At 44.2% G+C, this 22,243-nt stretch overlaps 1 protein-coding gene across 1 annotated transcript in view; it reads right to left on the bottom strand.

Moving 5' to 3' along the window:
* Positions 1-12,478: 12,478 nt before the first annotated feature.
* The window catches only part of LOC123727857 (ras-related protein Rab-6B), a 199,321-nt gene continuing 189,556 nt past the window's right edge, over positions 12,479-22,243 (bottom strand). Inside the window, exon 8 of the mRNA XM_045697479.1 lies at positions 12,479-12,759. Coding sequence (XP_045553435.1) covers positions 12,695-12,759 — 65 coding nt within the window. The 3' untranslated portion in view covers positions 12,479-12,694. The remainder of the gene's footprint in view (positions 12,760-22,243) is intronic.

Below are 22,243 nucleotides of genomic sequence, written 5' to 3'. Positions count from 1 at the left end.
TATAGAACACATGGTCTCTTCCCCTATAGAACACAAGGTCTCTTCCCCTATAGAACACATGGTCTCTTCCCCTATAGAACACAAGGTCTCTTCCCCTATAGAACACATGGTCTCTTCCCCTATAGAACACATGGTCTCTTCCCCTATAGAACACACGGTCTCTTCCCCTATAGAACACATGGTCTCTTCCCCTACAGAACACATGGTCTCTTCCCCTATAGAACACATGGTCTCTTCCCCTATAGAACACATGGTCTCTTCCCCTATAGAACACATGGTCTCTTCCCCTATAGAACACAAGGTCTCTTCTCCTATAGAACACATGGTCTCTTCCCCTATAGAACACATGGTCTCTTCTCCTATAGAACACATGGTCTCTTCCCCTATAGAACACAAGGTCTCTTCCCCTATAGAACACATGGTCTCTTCCCCTATAGAACACAAGGTCTCTTCTCCTATAGAACACATGGTCTCTTCCCCTATAGAACACACGGTCTCTTCCCCTATAGAACACATGGTCTCTTCCCCTATAGAACACATGGTCTCTTCCCCTATAGAACACATGGTCTCTTCCCCTATAGAACACATGGTCTCTTCCCCTATAGAACACAAGGTCTCTTCTCCTATAGAACACATGGTCTCTTCCCCTATAGAACACATGGTCTCTTCCCCTATAGAACACATGGTCTCTTCCCCTATAGAACACATGGTCTCTTCCCCTATAGAACACATGGTCTCTTCCCCTATAGAACACATGGTCTCTTCCCCTATAGAACACATGGTCTCTTCCCCTATAGAACACATGGTCTCTTCCCCTATAGAACACATGGTCTCTTCCCCTATAGAACACATGGTCTCTTCCCCTATAGAACACATGGTCTCTTCCCCTATAGAACACATGGTCTCTTCCCCTATAGAACACATGGCAAGCAGCATCCCATATCAACTTTGCTGTCCTCCTCCTAGTAGTCACAACAGCCAGCCATATTATTGGAGTAATAGACACTACGGTAGATCAGAGGCATGGAGGTTCCCATCATAACAACAATAACTTACGTAAGTAAATGTGTCCAACTGAAAAAAAAAGGGTGGAAACACACCTGTTTCGTTATACCTGTCTAACTAGATCACCCTGCAATAGTTTATAATAAATGACCAAGGTCTTGCCACAACATGTTCCGGGAAATAGTCTTGTTTCAGAATCACATTTTCCTACCCCAAGCAATCCTAATACCTCATAATCTGTAATTGCAACAATGGATTAAAGTGATAGACCTATATAATAACATAGTCAGTAGTAGTAGTAGTATCATGTCTATATAATAACATAAATATTTATGTAGTATTTATAGTAGTATTATCATACCTATATAATATCATAAGTATTTGTAGTAGTAGTATCATACCATACTTTGACACAATATTAGCTGGATTGTGAGTGTATGTGACTTGTTAACATTCCTGTTAATCCTCAGAAAGGTGGTTTACTGTATGCATCTACAGTAGCCGTCCCTTGTTGGTTGGGGTGAGTTATCTATTATCCGTTGTGTATGGAAAGGTCGCCTTCCTGTACAAACCAGGAAACTCTTACATTTGTTAAATCAAATCAGATTAAATCAAAGAACAACGTGAGCTGGGTTTTTTGTTGTTGTTGTAATAAGTCATGTTTATTCATGGTTAGGGACATGCTACATCTCTATACAGTGGGAATGGAGAACAAGCTCAGCTCTGAGTCGTTAACTAACCAGGTTCTAGCATAGAAATAGAATCTATAGAAGGGGTTTCCCCATTCACGTCAGTGACGTCACAATGGGTGGACTGGCAGCCAAACTGACAGATTTTTAGAGGTTCTAAGCCCTTTCTAAAGATTGTATTTCTATGGTATGGTAAAGATTTGTCAGGAAATATTCACAAGCATGTCTATTAGTTTGAGAGGGGATAATAAGATGCAGTTTTATTACAAGAACGCTGACCGTGAAAGATGCATCTGTACAGCTTTTTAACAGTTAAAAACCACTGAACACATTTGTCTAGTGAGAAAAGACCCGAGAAAGATGACATTGCTTGATTAACTACATTAAACCTCAGGTTTGCATCAAGCATAAAATACCTATCCTACAGACAGAGAGACAGACTACAGGATCTACAGTACACCACACCCAATCAGGGATGGGCTGGCTGGCCTTCAGCCTCAATGTACAGCATGACCCAACTCATCCAGCAGTCAGCACATCGCCTTGGTTGTTTTCCCCAAATTGCATCCTATTTCATATAGTGCACTACTTTTGACCAAGGCCCGAAAAAGAGGGTGTCATTTGGGACACAGCCACGACGTTCTCTCAAAGTTGCTGTCGCTGTGGCGTCGCAGTCCCATCAACATTTAAATATCGTTCCATCAACATTAAAATATCGTTCCATCAACATTAAAATATCGTTCCATCAACATTAAAACATTGTTCCGTCAACATTAAAACATTGTTCCATCAACATTAAAACATCGTTCCATCAACATTAAAACATTGTTCCGTCAACATTAAAACATTGTTCCATCAACATTAAAACATTGTTCCATCAACATTAAAACATCGTCCCATCAACATTAAAACATCGTTCCATCAACATTAAAACATCGTTCCATCTCAGGATTGTGACACTAACTCTAGTCCTGTTATAGTGGAGAGGAGGAGGCTGTACCCAGGTCAGGGGAGGAGTAAACAGCAAAACAAATACCAACAAGTGTACAGTACAATACAATGAATCAATCCCCCCCCTCACTGGTCATTGGTGCAGCGGTATGTTTCAGTGGGCATGAATAAGGAGGTGACATTAACAGATTCTTCATTCAGGGCTTTATTTATGTTGTATCCTAATATGTCTGACTTTAAGCTGTTCTAGTCTATAGGTCCTGTATCCTGTCCTTCCTTTCTCTTCAAAGTAGTTCTGAAGTTCTGTGACTCTCCAGGCCTGAAGATTTATATGAATGTAAAACAGTATTTTATCCTAATTCAGGCCTTTGTCCTCAGGCAACAGCATGTGGTATGCAGTCACAGTCAGACTTTGGTAACATTACAAAGGGCTGTGTAAAATCAATAACTCAAATACAGAAGCTTCCGGAAGAGACTAATAACTACCTTGAAGTTCTCACTTTGAGTTTTATTTGTTGGTCTGAGACTCTTCTGACATCAGGGATTCAACAGTATTTGACTGTACATTTGGAAGCCCACTATGGAGAGCTGTTACTCCAGCTATTAAAGGTATGTTATGATTCTGGCTCACTTGGCTACAACTTGGACTAGTATTTGGCTCATTAGGTGGGTTAGGACTGAATATTTCACCAGTATTCACAAGGATGGTGCTTCTCTCTTTTTTGGAGATGTGTGGAGGAAGATATTCACAAATGTTTAACTCTACACTAACCTTCAAGACACAGTACTACACATGTGATGATGTTTTAAACGTTTTTTTTTACAGTGTTTGCAAGACTACAAGACTAGATTTTTCATTAACTCTCAAACACCTATATGTTCTTAAAAGTGCATTAAAGTCTCACATAAGAAAGACGTTGGAAAATAATAGCGGTACATTTCAAAATAAAAGTAGGGTTTGTTCTGATCACTGGTTAACCACAACACCAGTACATTAAGTTGCCTGGTTCTAAAAACAGGACCAGATTAATTCAGTTTAATCGACATCCACTGTGAATCTCAACCAAAAATAAATAAATGACAACATTGCATAATGCCAACTTCACTTAGGTATTATTAAGTTTAAACACAGACAGAAAATAAGTCAAGTTTTTGTTTATCGTGGGGAGTTGACATATCCGGAGGATGTATATATTTACAACGTGATTCAAGGCCCTGATTCCGATTTAGGAAATTACACCTTTCCTACGCACGCCTTCACTCCACACTTCTCAGCCGTTGGTATTCAGACTTACCTTATTTGATATTTGGTATTTTATTAGGAACCTCATTCGCTGTTGCGAAAGCAGCAGCTACTCTTCCTGGGGTTCCACACAAAACATGAACCATCAAATAATACAGAACATGAATAGACAAGAACAGCTCAAAGACAGAACTATATACATGTAAAAACAGCACATGTAGCCTACATATCAATAAATACTGTACACACAAATATCTAGAGCAAATAGAGGAGAGGCGTTGTGCCGTGAGGTGTTGCTTTATCTGTGTTTTTAAACCAGGTTTGCTGTTTATTTCAGCAATATGAGATGGAAGGAAGTTCCATGAAATCATGGCTCTGTAGGCTCTGTATAATACTGTACGCTTTGTTTAATTTGTTCTGGGTCTGGGGACTGTGAAAAGACCCCTGGTGGCATGTCTGGTAGGGGTGTGTGTGTGTGTGTGTGTCAGAGCTGTGTGTAAGTTAACTATGCAAACAATTTGGGATTTTCAACACATTGTTTCTTATAAAAAGAAGAAGTGATGCAGTCAGTCTTTCCTCAACTCTTAGCCAAGAGAGACTGGCATGCATAGTATTAATATCAGCCCTCTGATTACAGTGAAGAGCAAAACGTGTCGCTCTGTTCTGGGCCAGCTGCAGCTTAACTAGGTCTTTGTTCGCAGCACTTGACCACATGACTGGACAATAATCAAGATAAGACAAAACTAGAGCCTGCAGGACTTGTTTGTTTTGATCATGACAGTTTACAATCTAATGTAACACCAAGTAATGTAGTCTCGTCAACTTGTTCGACAGTCACACCGTTAAGGTGGATAACAGGCTTTACAGGCTTGGTTTTCTGTTTAAATGTAATTCAATTGCTGAAAACCCCTCCCACAGATTCTCTCGTGGACTTTTCAATCAATAGGTATTTTTTTTCTCTCACTACATTTCTCTTAATATCCCTTTAAATAAGGTGTACCTTTATTTAGAATTTTTGCAGACAGACTTAAAATACATTGAGAGAACGGGTTCAGAAAATAGGGATCGAATGAAAGACAGACATCTAAATATATGCATAGAAATCTCAGTTTCAACACAAACTGGTAGATTTAAAAAGACTCTGATCTTGTAGATTATTGAGGCATATTTTAGGGTTTTAGGAAAGTATGAATCATAACAAAACAAGTTTGGAGAGTCTTTACGCACAAAATATATTGATGAATAAAAAATACAGTGGCTTGATTGATTCTGAAAATTGGCCCATTCAGTTCTTTAACCCATGGTAATGTTGGAAGATTAATGTACATAGAACTATACTAAGGAGAATAGTGTACAATAGTAGGTTATACCCTCATCTATTACCTGCTCTAACCATGGACCTGTTATAACAGGCAGAATAGTGTACAATAGTAGGTTATACCCTCATCTATTACCTGCTCTAACCATGGACCTGTTATAACAGGCAGAATAGTGTACAATAGTAGGTTATACCCTCATCTATTACCTGCTCTAACCATGGGACTGTTATAACAGGCAGAATAGTGTACAATAGTAGGTTATACCCTCATCTATAGCCAAGTATTTCGTCTTGCATCAGGTTCAAACTCTTACGGCTTGGTCTGCATTCCACTTCATTTTTATTAAAATGTTTTAATTTATTTTTTACTTTTAGTATTTTATTTTAGCATTTTTTTTTAAAAATATTTTTGTATCATTATTATTATTTATTTGCACTCCACTCCATAGCGATTTAATTAGCCTACACGTCTGTAGTTTTTTAAATTTTGATATATTATTAACTGTTACTAACGATCCTCGGCGACAACCACATGGCCGTGACGGCGTTTACAGAGGAACCAAATGAAGCTCAACGAAACACTGGGATGAAATAGAATGATAATATAGGCTATACCAACTGAAGGGAACCAACAGTACATTGGCAGTGTACTATGTGTTGTTATTAGGACTACTGACGGTCGATACTGATAGTGGCTAATATTTAACATGATAGAAACAGGAAAAACAGAGAAAGTCGGGATAGACTACAATTAATACATTCGCGAGTTAAAAGGCTTCACAACTTCATATTCTGTATAATGGCACACAGCGTTTCATGAACTTTACTGTGGAAAAGGTGATATGTTGATATGCTTTAGTTTGCTGCTATATGACCGGGTTTCACATTTGTCTCCAGAGTTTACAAGGTAAAATAGATCTAAAACATTTATATCTACAATTCCCTTCTCCAAACAGAGGACTCCCTTTACCTAGCTGTTATCAATAGCTCCTATCAAGTAGTAAATTACAGTGTGTGGAGAATGCTGTTATTTCTAATCAGGAAATAAATAAAATAGGTGTTTTTCCCACTAGGAATCGTTAGGATTGCTAGACCTTATTCATAGTTTTCTGGTGTGTAAAGGTGCTGGAATTATGAGGGAATTAAAGTCGAGGTCAGAATATGGTGTAACCGTAGACACACCAGCTTTTCTTCCATCTCCACCCAAAACGAAAAAGAGATTTTCTCATACTTAAAGATACACTTGGTAGAAATGCTCCGCCATTTCTGGTTGCTATAATTTTAATAGTTTGCCTAATTTAAGTTTATATGTGACAAAACAATCAAGTATAGTGTAAATAATCATTGTACCATCTAAACTGCTGTGAAATATATTTTCAATAACCAGGAATATTGTATTTTCAGCTGTTTGAAGCTGGTGTACAAAACCCGAAGATACAAACATGAAACTTAAAAACGGGACGCATAGAAATAGGGCATATAGAATAACAGCTCTACTGCTTCTTAGACTGTCTTTCAATGAGAATGATAGATCTATAATGCACATTTCTATTTGAATTTTGTCCGGTCAAGTACACAAAATGACATATTGCAGCTTCAAGTTCAAAGTCAGAATACGCATACAGAGAAAAGTGCATAAAAAAGGGAATTACGGTTAACTCGGACGGGAATCGAGGCCAACGTCATAAGAACCTGAAAGGTCTACATGTGCAAATGAGTCATTGATTTATTTGACAGGAACGTGTAACTGTTTACCAGATACCAGGATAGCCTGGTTCCCCCCAGTGTTCTTGTTTACTCCATGACTTGTCAATTGGCATGACAATGAGTGACAGGGAGTTGGCGTGATAACACAAACAGACTGGCCCTCAGGCTTGGACGAGGGTACTGTTACAACTTGTTTATGGAGGTGAATGACGATCTGCTTCTTTTTTTATTTGTATTTTTACAGAACAGAAACAGTGGAAGGGAACTTCATATAACTCATAAAAGGATGACTTCCTGTTTAGGAGGCTAGGGGGTAAACATTTCTGCAGACCTAACTTCTGTCCACTCTGCTCTATTCCCTGTATAGGCCTGGTCCAAAGTAGTCCACTGTATAGGGAGTAGGGTGCTCATTTTGGACAAACACCTAATCACAATAACATAGTAGATAGTATGACACAGTGCAGCCGCAACAACAGCAGCGGGAGGAGTGACTCGGCAAACCCAAGCGCTCTACAGTAGTGATAACCAGCTGGAACGTGGGCCTCAGTGAAGACAGACACCGCCCTCTACAGTAGTGATAACCAGCTGGAACGTGGGCCTCAGTGAAGACAGACACCGCCCTCTATAGTAGTGATAACCAGCTGGAACGTGGGCCTCAGTGAAGACAGACACCGCCCTCTACAGTAGTGATAACCAGCTGGAACATGGGCCTCAGTGAAGACAGACACCGCCCTCTACAGTAGTGATAACCAGCTGGAACATGGGCCTCAGTGAAGACAGACACCGCCCTCTACAGTAGTGATAACCAGCTGGAACGTGGGCCTCAGTGAAGACACCGCCCTCTACAGTAGTGATAACCAGCTGGAACATGGGCCTCAGTGAAGACACCGCCCTCTACAGTAGTGATAACCAGCTGGAACGTGGGCCTCAGTGAAGACAGACACCGCCCACTACAGTAGTGATAACCAGCTGGAACATGGGCCTCAGTGAAGACACCGCCCTCTACAGTAGTGATAACCAGCTGGAACATGGGCCTCAGTGAAGACACCGCCCTCTACAGTAGTGATAACCAGCTGGAACGTGGGCCTCAGTGAAGACAGACACCGCCCTCTACAGTAGTGATAACCAGCTGGAACATGGGCCTCAGTGAAGACACACCGCCCTCTACAGTAGTGATAACCAGCTGGAACATGGGCCTCAGTGAGGACAGACACCGCCCTCTACAGTAGTGATAACCAGCTGGAACGTGGGCCTCAGTGAGGACACCGCCCTCTACAGTAGTGATAACCAGCTGGAACATGGGCCTCAGTGAAGACAGACACCGCCCTCTATAGTAGTGATAACCAGCTGGAACGTGGGCCTCAGTGAGGACACCGCCCTCTACAGTAGTGATAACCAGCTGGAACATGGGCCTCAGTGAGGACAGACACCACCCTCTACAGTAGTGATAACCAGCTGGAACGTGGGCCTCAGTGAAGACAGACACCGCCCTCTACAGTAGTGATAACCAGCTGGAACGTGGGCCTCAGTGAAGACACCGCCCTCTACAGTAGTGATAACCAGCTGGAACGTGGGCCTCAGTGAAGACACCGCCCTCTACAGTAGTGATAACCAGCTGGAACGTGGGCCTCAGTGAGGACACCGCCCTCTATAGTAGTGATAGCCAGCTGGAACGTGGGCCTCTGTGAGGACACCGCCCTCTATAGTAGTGATAACCAGCTGGAACGTGGGCCTCAATGAAGACAGACACCGCCCTCTACAGTAGTGATAACCAGCTGGAACATGGGCCTCAGTGAAGACACCGCCCTCTATAGTAGTGATAACCAGCTAGAACGTGGGCCTCAGTGAAGACAGACACCGCCCTCTACAGTAGTGATAACCAGCTGGAACGTGGGCCTCAGTGAAGACACCGTCCTCTACAGTAGTGATAACCAGCTGGAACGTGGGCCTCAGTGAGGACACCGCCCTCTACAGTAGTGATAACCAGCTGGAACATTGGCCTCAGTGAAGACAGACACCGCCCTCTACAGTAGTGATAACCAGCTGGAACATGGGCCTCAGTGAAGACAGACACCGCCCTCTACAGTAGTGATAACCAGCTGGAACGTGGGCCTCAGTGAAGACACCGCCCTCTACAGTAGTGATAACCAGCTGGAACATGGGCCTCAGTGAAGACACCGCCCTCTACAGTAGTGATAACCAGCTGGAACGTGGGCCTCAGTGAAGACAGACACCGCCCTCTACAGTAGTGATAACCAGCTGGAACATGGGCCTCAGTGAAGACACCGCCCTCTACAGTAGTGATAACCAGCTGGAACGTGGGCCTCAGTGAAGACAGACACCGCCCTCTACAGTAGTGATAACCAGCTGGAACGTGGGCCTCAGTGAAGACAGACACCGCGCTCTACAGTAGTGATAACCAGCTGGAACGTGGGCCTCAGTGAGGACACCGCCCTCTACAGTAGTGATAACCAGCTGGAACATGGGCCTCAGTGAGGACAGACACCGCCCTCTACAGTAGTGATAACCAGCTGGAACGTGGGCCTCAGTGAGGACACCGCCCTCTACAGTAGTGATAACCAGCTGGAACGTGGGCCTCAGTGAGGACAGACACCGCCCTCTACAGTAGTGATAACCAGCTGGAACATGGGCCTCAGTGAAGACACCGCCCTCTACAGTAGTGATAACCAGCTGGAACGTGGGCCACAGTGAGGACACCGCCCTCTATAGTAGTGATAACCAGCTGGAACATGGGCCTCTGTGAGGACACCGCCCTCTATAGTAGTGATAACCAGCTGGAACGTGGGCCTCAATGAAGACAGACATCGCCCTCTACAGTAGTGATAACCAGCTGGAACATGGGCCTCAGTGAAGACACCGCCCTCTATAGTAGTGATAACCAGCTAGAACGTGGGCCTCAGTGAAGACAGACACCGCCCTCTACAGTAGTGATAACCAGCTGGAACGTGGGCCTCAGTGAAGACACCGTCCTCTACAGTAGTGATAACCAGCTGGAACGTGGGCCTCAGTGAGGACACCGCCCTCTATAGTAGTGATAACCAGCTGGAACATGGGCCTCAGTGAAGACAGACACCGCCCTCTACAGTAGTGATAACCAGCTGGAACATGGGCCTCAGTGAAGACAGACACCGCCCTCTACAGTAGTGATAACCAGCTGGAACATGGGCCTCAGTGAAGACAGACACCGCCCTCTACAGTAGTGATAACCAGCTGGAACATGGGCCTCAGTGAAGACAGACACCGCCCTCTACAGTAGTGATAACCAGCTGGAACATGGGCCTCAGGGAAGACAGACACCGCCCTCTACAGTAGTGATAACCAGCTGGAACGTGGGCCTCAGTGAAGACACCGCCCTCTACAGTAGTGATAACCAGCTGGAACATGGGCCTCAGTGAAGACACCGCCCTCTACAGTAGTGATAACCAGCTGGAACGTGGGCCTCAGTGAAGACAGACACCGCCCTCTACAGTAGTGATAACCAGCTGGAACATGGGCCTCAGTGAAGACACCGCCCTCTACAGTAGTGATAACCAGCTGGAACGTGGGCCTCAGTGAAGACACCGTCCTCTACAGTAGTGATAACCAGCTGGAACGTGGGCCTCAGTGAGGACACCGCCCTCTATAGTAGTGATAACCAGCTGGAACATGGGCCTCAGTGAAGACAGACACCGCCCTCTACAGTAGTGATAACCAGCTGGAACATGGGCCTCAGTGAAGACAGACACCGCCCTCTACAGTAGTGATAACCAGCTGGAACATGGGCCTCAGTGAAGACAGACACCGCCCTCTACAGTAGTGATAACCAGCTGGAACATGGGCCTCAGGGAAGACAGACACCGCCCTCTACAGTAGTGATAACCAGCTGGAACGTGGGCCTCAGTGAAGACACCGCCCTCTACAGTAGTGATAACCAGCTGGAACATGGGCCTCAGTGAAGACACCGCCCTCTACAGTAGTGATAACCAGCTGGAACGTGGGCCTCAGTGAAGACAGACACCGCCCTCTACAGTAGTGATAACCAGCTGGAACATGGGCCTCAGTGAAGACACCGCCCTCTACAGTAGTGATAACCAGCTGGAACGTGGGCCTCAGTGAGGACACCGCCCTCTACAGTAGTGATAACCAGCTGGAACGTGGGCCTCAGTGAAGTCACCGCCCTCTATAGTAGTGATAACCAGCTGGAACGTGGGCCTCAGTGAGGACACCGCCCTCTACAGTAGTGATAACCAGCTGGAACATGGGCCTCAGTGAGGACAGACACCGCCCTCTACAGTAGTGATAACCAGCTGGAACGTGGGCCTCAGTGAAGACAGACACCGCCCTCTACAGTAGTGATAACCAGCTGGAACATGGGCCTCAGTGAAGACACCGCCCTCTATAGTAGTGATAACCAGCTGGAACGTGGGCCTCTGTGAGGACACCGCCCTCTATAGTAGTGATAACCAGCTGGAACATGGGCCTCAGTGAAGACAGACACCACCCTCTACAGTAGTGATAACCAGCTGGAACGTGGGCCTCAGTGAAGACAGACACCGCCCTCTACAGTAGTGATAACCAGCTGGAACGTGGGCCTCAGTGAAGACACCGCCCTCTACAGTAGTGATAACCAGCTGGAACGTGGGCCTCAGTGAAGACACCGCCCTCTACAGTAGTGATAACCAGCTGGAACGTGGGCCTCAGTGAAGACACCGCCCTCTACAGTAGTGATAACCAGCTGGAACGTGGGCCTCAGTGAAGACACCGCCCTCTACAGTAGTGATAACCAGCTGGAACATGGGCCTCAGTGAAGACACCGCCCTCTACAGTAGTGATAACCAGCTGGAACGTGGGCCTCAGTGAAGACACCGCCCTCTACAGTAGTGATAACCAGCTGAGACGTGGGCCTCAGTGAAGACACAGTTGCCCACTATGGATGGTTGCATTCTACAGTTTCTTATATAGAAAGCGTACATTTACACACACACACACACACACACACACACACACACACACACACACACACACACACACACACACACACACACTAGTGCACACACTATTAAAATCCAGTTTCAATCACAGCATTTTGTGAAGAAAATAATAAAATGAGTGAACACACGTGTAAGTTAAGAGCATTTTCATATCTAATCAGTATACATCAGCAGACAGTACATTAATAGGCCTACCTAAAATATAATTAAAAATAAAAATATAATAATAATTGGTATGCATGCATTAGATATTCAGTGAGAAGTTACTGGTCAGTTTGCCCTCTCTAGCCATTAGGCTGCGTGTTCCAATTCAGCTCTTTCCTTCCATTACAATGACACCCTAATCCCTTTAGAGTGCTCTACTTATGATCAGGGCCCATGTGTGCACTATATAGAGAACATCAGGGTGCCATTTGAGCCTCTAACCAAGAGGAGAATTTGTGTTGTCTGTGTCTTTTTATTTCTTTAACATTACAAAAATACAAAAAGGAAAAAAAAAAAAACGTTCCATTCTACTTTTACAAAAACAAGTATAGTACATATGTTTATGTGGTTAAGGGATGTTTTTTTGTTCTTGATTTTGATCATTGTAATAATTTTTAAGACTTTTTTTTGTTGGCAATTTTCGTTAATAAAGTACAGTGTTTTATGTGTGTAACGTTAGTTTCCAACTGATAACCAATATTTAGATGAAAAGACCAGATTATAATCTGAAAAACTCAAGTGGAGGGCTAACCAATAGGAAGCAACACAACAAGCAAGTGGTGTAGATGAAAACGTCCAATCAGGATCAACAGGAGCACCCGCCTTCGGTGGTCTGAGGCTCCTGCGGTTTGTCCATCTTGATGTCAATCACTGGGGGAAAAGACAGGTTAAGGAAGCTTTGGGAAGGCAAGTTTTACCATTAGCTCTTTTCAATTCTAAATCAAATCAAATGTATTTATAAAGCCCTTCTTACATCAGCTGATATCTCAAAGTGCTGTTACAGAAACCCAGCCTAAAACCCCCAAAACAGCAAGTAATGCAGGTGTAGAAGCAATTCTACAGCTGTACACTAGTGAAACAGAATTCAATGTCTTCATCTAAAATAGTCTTTCCCTGATTACATGTACATTTTAGTCATTTAGTAGACGCTCTTATCCAGAGCAACTTACAGTAGTGAATGCATACATTTTTTTTCCTTTTTTTTCCCTGTGCTGGTCCCCCGTGGGAATCAAACCCACAACCCTGACGTTGCAAAAACCATGCTCTACCAACTGAGCCACACAGGAAGACTATTCCTGGCACCCCATCTCCTCGCCTCCTTCTCAATTGTATTAAAATGTATGAAATGTATGCATTCACTACTGTAAGAAAACAATTAGTCATCCCTGTTCAACGCTGAACAGAGGTGGCTCTTTGTTTGATGTTAGCACCATGTGACTAGGACATGGATGCTATGGTTATACCAGGCCAAACCCTGCTGCTACCTGGTCTGTCATTCTGCCTGACTAAAGAGGACAGCCAGCCAGATGTGTAACAACCACTCTCTATCCTTGATTGATTTTAGAGCTGTAATTTAATGTATTTTTCTGAAGAAGTAAGTCGCTCCGGATAAGAGCGTCTGCTAAATGACTAAAATGACAAAAATGTAAATGTAAAATGTGAGAGGGTCTCTAAGGCTCTTCCTCTCGGACGTTCTTCTCCAATAGGTTTTGAGAAGGATGTGAAGAAGTGGATGTGAGGAATCGAGGAAAGGTGAATTGAAGAAGAAGACAAAACAGGTGTCTAATTGTCTCTGTAACTCAGGGATGTTGCTTCACTGTCCTCTGTAGTCATAACATTGGTACTGTTTTAACTTGAACCTGCAGTATGATCTCTATGACACTAGGTGGTGCCGTTGTTCATACATCTACGACTAAAAAGTCTTACCTTTCAAGGCAGCAATGCATGAGGGCGTTAAACAGGATCACGTAATCAACCATCCAATATTTACTCTTACTTTGAAAGTTTAACTTGAGCTTCTTTAATTCAGGCCCAGTAAGACTTGCCCGTTTCCCAGTAAGACTTGCCCGTTTCCCAGTAAGACTTGCCTGTTTCCCAGTAAGACTTGCCCGTTTCCATCTTCTTTACCGTGACAGCCATGGTGAGAATGGAACAGAGTAAATCAATCATTTTATGAGATTTTAAGATAAGTCTCTTTCCGAAGAATAATAACTACTTTTAGTCAAATAAAACCATTCAATACACACAGTAAGCAAATCACCAGCATTCTTCAAGAAAAGGACGAAAGAAAATACCAAGAGCTGGATAGACTTTACAAGCTCAACGGTTGTACATGTACATACTACCTCAATCAGCCTGACTAACCGGTGTCTGTATATATCCTCTCTGCTGTATGTAGCCTCTCTACTGTATATAGCCTCTCTACTGTATATAGCCCCTCTACTGTATATAGCCTCTCTACTGTATATAGCCTCTCTACTGTATATAGCCTCTCTACTGTATATAGCCTCTCTACTGTATATATCCTCTCTACTGTATATAGCCTCTCTACTGTATATAGCCTCTCTACTGTATATAGCCCCTCTACTGTATATAGCCTCTCTACTGTATATAGCCTCTCTACTGTATATAGCCTCTCTACTGTATATAACCTCTCTACTGTATATAGCCTCTCTACTGTATATAGCCTCTCTACTGTATATAACCTCTCTACTGTATATAGCCTCTCTACTGTATATAACCTCTCTACTGTATATATCCTCTCTACTGTATATAGCCTCTCTACTGTATATAGCCCCTCTACTGTGTATATCCTGTCTTTTTACTGTTGTTTTATTTCTTTACCAACCTATTGTTTACCTAAAAAATGTTTGCACTATTGGTTAGAGCCTGTAAGTAAGCATTTCACTGTGAGGTCTACTACACCTGTTGTATTCAGCATTTCACTGTGAGGTCTACTACACCTGTTGTATTCAGCATTTCACTGTGAGGTCTACTACACCTGTTGTATTCAGCATTTCACTGTGAGGTCTACTACACCTGTTGTATTCAGCATTTCACTGTGAGGTCTACTACACCTGTTGTATTCAGCATTTCACTGTGAGGTCTACTACACCTGTTGTATTCAGCATTTCACTGTAAGGTCTACTACACCTGTTGTATTCAGCATTTCACTGTGAGGTCTACTACACCTGTTGTATTCAGCATTTCACTGTGAGGTCTACTACACCTGTTGTATTCAGCATTTCACTGTGAGGTCTACTACACCTGTTGTATTCAGCATTTCACTGTGAGGTCTACTACACATGTTGTATTCAGCATTTCACTGTAAGGTCTACTACACCTGTTGTATTCAGCATTTCACTGTAAGGTCTACTACACCTGTTGTATTCAGCATTTCACTGTGAGGTCTACTACACCTGTTGTATTCAGCATTTCACTGTGAGGTCTACTACACCTGTTGTATTCAGCATTTCACTGTAAGGTCTACTACACCTGTTGTATTCAGCATTTCACTGTGAGGTCTACTACACCTGTTGTATTCAGCATTTCACTGTGAGGTCTACTACACCTGTTGTATTCAGCATTTCACTGTAAGGTCTACTACACCTGTTGTATTCAGCATTTCACTGTAAGGTCTACTACACCTGTTGTATTCAGCATTTCACTGTAAGGTCTACTACACCTGTTGTATTCAGCATTTCACTGTGAGGTCTACTACACCTGTTGTATTCAGCATTTCACTGTGAGGTCTACTACACCTGTTGTATTCAGCATTTCACTGTGAGGTCTACTACACCTGTTGTATTCAGCATTTCACTGTGAGGTCTACTACACCTGTTGTATTCAGCATTTCACTGTGAGGTCTACTACACCTGTTGTATTCAGCATTTCACTGTGAGGTCTACTACACCTGTTGTATTCAGCATTTCACTGTAAGGTCTACTACACCTGTTGTATTCAGCATTTAACTGTAAGGTCTACCTACACCTGTTGTATTCAGCATTTCACTGTGAGGTCTACTACACCTGTTGTATTCAGCATTTCACTAAGGTCTACTACACCTGTTGTATTCAGCATTTCACTGTGAGGTCTACTACACCTGTTGTATTCAGCATTTCACTAAGGTCTACTACACCTGTTGTATTCAGCATTTCACTGTGAGGTCTACTACACCTGTTGTATTCAGCATTTCACTGTAAGGTCTACTACACCTGTTGTATTCAGCATTTCACTGTGAGGTCTACTACACCTGTTGTATTCAGCATTTCACTGTGAGGTCTACTACACCTGTTGTATTCAGCATTTCACTGTGAGGTCTACTACACCTGTTGTATTCAGCATTTCACTGTGAGGTCTACTACACCTGTTGTATTCAGCATTTCACTGTAAGGTCTACTACACCTGTTGTATTCAGCATTTAACTGTAAGGTCTACCTACACCTGTTGTATTCAGCATTTCACTGTGAGGTCTACTACACCTGTTGTATTCAGCATTTCACTGTAAGGTCTACTACACCTGTTGTATTCAGCATTTCACTGTAAGGTCTACTACACCTGTTGTATTCAGCATTTCACTGTAAGGTCTACTACACCTGTTGTATTCAGCATTTCACTGTGAGGTCTACTACACCTGTTGTATTCAGCATTTCACTGTGAGGTCTACTACACCTGTTGTATTCAGCATTTCACTGTGAGGTCTACTACACCTGTTGTATTCAGCATTTCACTGTAAGGTCTACTACACCTGTTGTATTCAGCATTTCACTGTAAGGTCTACTACACCTGTTGTATTCAGCATTTCACTGTAAGGTCTACTACACCTGTTGTATTCAGCATTTCACTGTAAGGTCTACTACACCTGTTGTATTCAGCATTTCACTGTGAGGTCTACTACACCTGTTGTATTCAGCATTTCACTGTGAGGTCTACTACACCTGTTGTATTCAGCATTTCACTGTAAGGTCTACTACACCTGTTGTATTCAGCATTTCACTGTAAGGTCTACTACACCTGTTGTATTCAGCATTTCACTGTGAGGTCTACTACACCTGTTGTATTCAGCATTTGACTGTAAGGTCTACTACACCTGTTGTATTCAGCATTTCACTGTGAGGTCTACTACACCTGTTGTATTCAGCATTTCACTGTGAGGTCTACTACACCTGTTGTATTCAGCATTTCACTGTAAGGTCTACTACACCTGTTGTATTCAGCATTTCACTGTAAGGTCTACTACACCTGTTGTATTCAGCATTTCACTGTGAGGTCTACTACACCTGTTGTATTCAGCATTTCACTGTGAGGTCTACTACACCTGTTGTATTCAGCATTTCACTGTAAGGTCTACTACACCTGTTGTATTCAGCATTTCACTGGGAGGTCTACTACACCTGTTGTATTCAGCATTTCACTGTAAGGTCTACTACACCTGTTGTAGTCGGCATTTGACTGTAAGGTCTACTACACCTGTTGTATTCAGCATTTCACTGTGAGGTCTACTACACCTGTTGTATTCAGCATTTCACTGTAAGGTCTACTACACCTGTTGTATTCAGCATTTCACTGTAAGGTCTACTACACCTGTTGTATTCAGCATTTCACTGTAAGGTCTACTACACCTGTTGTATTCAGCATTTCACTGTAAAGGTCTACTACACCTGTTGTATTCAGCATTTGACTGTAAAGGTCTACTACACCTGTTGTATTCAGCATTTCACTGTGAGGTCTACTACACCTGTTGTATTCAACATTTGACTGTAAGGTCTACTACACCTGTTGTATTCAGCATTTCACTGTAAAGGTCTACTACACCTGTTGTATTCAGCATTTGACTGTAAAGGTCTACTACACCTGTTGTATTCAACATTTGACTGTAAGGTCTACTACACCTGTTGTATTCAGTGTTTCACTGTAAGGTCTACTACACCTGTTGTATTCGGCGCACGTGACAAATAAAATTTGATTTGACCTCACAGACACCTGTCTGATATAGGACACGCGCCTCCTTCTCCTGTCTCTCTGCCTGCGTCGCAAATGGCACCTCATTCCCTACATATAGGGCACTACAAATGGCACCTCATTCCCTACATATAGGGCACTACAAATGGCACCTCGTTCCCTACATATAGGGCACTACAAATGGCACCTCATTCCCTACATATAGGGCACTACTTTTGATCCTGGCCTGGTGCCCTATAAAGGGAATAGGGTGCACTATAAAGGGAATAGGGTGCACTATAAAGGGAACAGGGTGCAGTATAAATGAAATAGGGTGCCATTTGGGACATATGCGAGGTCTCAAGAGGAGCTTGAAGCCAGGCTGTTTTTCAGACTCTTATTGACATGGACGACCCTGTTCCTTTAGAAGCCTGCCTTGCACAGAGACTTCCTCCTCTCCTCTCCCTCTCTGCAGCGGAGATTATATGCAGGCCAGGGCCTAAAGCAAGAGAAGAGATTGCTCCATACTAGAAACAGAGGGGAGGTTCGCGCCTCAGGCCTTGACACCGATAGTAAATCACACACCCTGCCCCCATTTCAAACAGGCAATTACAACAACTGGTCCTCGTAAATATACATCTAAATATCTGCCCTCAATTCTTCTCCCCCCCCCCTCCACCCCAAAGATATAGGGCAAGACGGTCGATCGTTCAGAACTTCTGTGTCTGTTTTAATGTTTTAATCCCTGGTGTACTGTTCCAGGAAAAATCAAAGCTGGCATTTTACGTTTTAACGTCCCTGTCGGACCACTGGGCTTGAGGGTGTCTTATGTGTGCATGTGTGTGTTGGCTTTGTGTACTTCCATGCGTATTTGGTGTTACAGTGTGGGTTCCATCCCTCTCTTCGCTCCAACCCGGGCTCAAACCTGGGACCTTCTGCACACATCAACAACTGACACCCAACGAAGCATCGTTACCCATCGCGCCACAAAAGCCGCGGCCTTTGCAACGCAAGGGGAAACCCTACTTCAAGTCTCAGAGCGAGTGACGTCACCGATTGAAACGCTATTAGCGCGCACCACCGCTAACTAACTAGCCATTTCACATCGGTTACACTGGCGAGTTTCCTTAACCACGTAAGAAGTGTACTTACATGCATACTTGGTGAGTATCCTTAAACCACTTAAGAAGTGTACTTGCATGTGCCCTGTGCCCCTTCATTCCCCTCATCATGTCTCCTTCTCATGGATGTTGCTTCTCTCTTCCCCAGTAGGGAGATCGATACTGTAACAACACAGGCTCTTATTCCATTAAGACAAAAGGATGTGTGTGTGTGTCTCAAATGGCACTCTATTCCCTACGCAGTACACTACTTTAGACCAAAGCCCTATGGGCCCTGGTCAAAAGTAGTGCACTACGTAGGGAAAAGGGTGTCATTTGGGAATCCAATATATATATAATGTCAGCAGGGACACAGAGGGCCTGGAGGAGAGGAGGACGAGGTGGAGGAGAGGAGAGAAGGACGAGGTGGAGGAGAGGAGGACGAGGTGGAGGAGAGGAGGACGAGGTGGAGGAGAGGAGGATGAGGTGGAGGAGAGGAGAGGAGGATGAGGTGGAGGAGAGGAGAGGAGGATGAGGTGGAGGAGAGGAGAGGGGGATGAGGTGGAGGAGAGGAGGATGAGGTGGAGGAGAGGAGAGGAGGACGGGGGAGGACGAGAGGAGAGGGGGATGAGGTGGAGGAGAGGAGAGGGGGATGAGGTGGAGGAGAGGGGGATGAGGTGGAGGAGTGGAGAGGGGGATGAGGTGGAGGAGATGAGAGGGGGATGAGGAGAGGGGGGTGAGGTGGAGGAGAGGAGAGGGGGATGAGGTGGAGGAGAGGAGAGGGGGATGAGGTGGAGTAGTGGAGAGGGGGATGAGGTGGAGGAGAGGAGAGGGGGGATGATGTGGAGGAGTGGAGAGGAGGATGAGGTGGAGGAGAGGAGAGGGGGATGAGGTGGAGGAGAGGAGGATGAGGTGGAGGAGAGGAGAGGGGGATGATGTGGAGGAGTGGAGAGGAGGATGAGGTGGAGGAGAGGAGAGGGGGATGAGGTGGAGGAGAGGGGGATGAGGTGGAGGAGAGGAGAGGGGGATGAGGTGGAGGAGAGGGGGATGAGGTGGAGGAATATAGGGACACTGCTTTATGACAGGTCATCAGCCGTGACACTTATGTCCTCTCGTCCTCCCCCGTCCTCCTCTCCTCCACCTCATCCACCTCTCCTCTCCTCCACCTCCTCCCCCTCTCCTCTCCTCCACCTCCTCAGATATCTTCAACCTCCCAAACCCATTAAAACTAATTAAAATCCGGATAAAACACAGACAGGGACGGAGATTAAGGTAATTATCTGAACCTGGATTGGGCTGGAAACATTGAGGAAATTAGACTACTGCAGCAGAGAAACAGAAGGTCCAGACTGTTAATTAGACTACTGCAGCAGAGAAACAGAAGGTCCAGACTGTTAATTAGACTACTGCAGCAGAGAAACAGAAGGTCCAGACTGTTAATTAGACTACTGCAGCAGAGAAACAGAAGGTCCAGACTGTTAATTAGACTACTGCAGCAGAGAAACAGAAGGTCCAGACCGTTAATTAGACTACTGCAGCAGAGAAACAGAAGGTCCAGACCGTTAATTAGACTACTGCAGCAGAGAAACAGAAGGTACAGACCGTTAGACTACTGCAGCAGAGAAACAGAAGGTCCAGACCGTTAATTAGACTACTGCAGCAGAGAAACAGAAGGTACAGACCGTTAGACTACTGCAGCAGAGAAACAGAAGGTCCAGACTGTTAATTAGACTACTGCAGCAGAGAAACAGAAGGTCCAGACCGTTAATTAGACTACTGCAGCAGAGAAACAGAAGGTCCAGACCGTTAATTAGACTACTGCAGCAGAGAAACAGAAGGTCCAGACTGTTAATTAGACTACTGCAGCAGAGAAACAGAAGGTCCAGACTGTTAATTAGACTACTGCAGCAGAGAAACAGAAGGTCCAGACTGTTAATTAGACTACTGCAGCAGAGAAACAGAAGGTCCAGACTGTTAATTAGACTACTGCAGCAGAGAAACAGAAGGTCCAGACTGTTAATTAGACTACTGCAGCAGAGAAACAGAAGGTCCAGACCGTTAATTAGACTACTGCAGCAGAGAAACAGAAGGTACAGACCGTTAGACTACTGCAGCAGAGAAACAGAAGGTCCAGACCGTTAATTAGACTACTGCAGCAGAGAAACAGAAGGTACAGACCGTTAGACTACTGCAGCAGAGAAACAGAAGGTCCAGACTGTTAATTAGACTACTGCAGCAGAGAAACAGAAGGTACAGACCGTTAATTAGACTACTGCAGCAGAGAAACAGAAGGTCCAGACCGTTAATTAGACTACTGCAGCAGAGAAACAGAAGGTCCAGACTGTTAATTAGACTACTGCAGCAGAGAAACAGAAGGTCCAGACTGTTAATTAGACTACTGCAGCAGAGAAACAGAAGGTCCAGACTGTTAATTAGACTACTGCAGCAGAGAAACAGAAGGTCCAGACTGTTAATTAGACTACTGCAGCAGAGAAACTGCTGCAATGCTTAACTGAATCAGTCTGAAACTTTGCACACACACTACTGCCATCTAGTGGACAATATCTAAATTGCGCCTAAACTGCAATATTATATTATGGCCTTTCTCTCTCTTATATATATATATATATTTTTAAAGCATGTCTTTTTGTTTGTATTATCTTTTACCAGATCTAATGTGTTATATTCTCCTATATTAATTTCACATTTCCACAAACTTCAAAGTGTTTCCTTTCAAATGGTACCAAGAATATGCATATCCTTGCATATCCTATACTTCCGGTGCCGACAGAGATGGCCGCCTCGCTTCGCGTTCCTAAGAAACTATGCAGTATTTTGTTTTTTTACGTGTTATTTTTTACAATGTTACCCCGGGTAATCTTAGGTTTTATTAAATACAGTCAGGAGGAACTATTGGACATAAGAGCAACGTCAACGACCAGGAATACGACTTTCCCGAAGCGGATCCTCTGTTTGGACCACCACCCAGGACAATGGATCGGATCCCAGCCGGCAACCCAAAACAACGGCGGCGTAGAAGGGGCAGACGGAGCGGTACCCTGGTCAGGCTCCGTAGACGGGCACATCGCCCACCGCTCCCAAGCATGCTACTCGCCAATGTCCAGTCTCTTGACAAAAAGGTCGACGAAATCCGAGCAAGGGCAGCTTTCCAGAGAGACATCAGGGACTGTTTCACGGAAACATGGCTCACTCGAGACACGCTCTCTGAGTCGGTACAGCCAGCTGGTTTCTTCACGCATCCGCCGACAGAAACAAGCATCTCTCGTGTAAGAAGAAGGGCGGGGGTGTATGCC

The sequence above is a fragment of the Salmo salar genome, chromosome ssa16 (assembly GCF_905237065.1).
Source record: "Salmo salar chromosome ssa16, Ssal_v3.1, whole genome shotgun sequence".
NCBI classification, from domain to species: domain Eukaryota; kingdom Metazoa; phylum Chordata; class Actinopteri; order Salmoniformes; family Salmonidae; genus Salmo; species Salmo salar.
The sequence above is the reverse complement of the archived record's forward strand: the minus strand, read 5'-3'. Positions and strand labels throughout refer to the sequence as shown.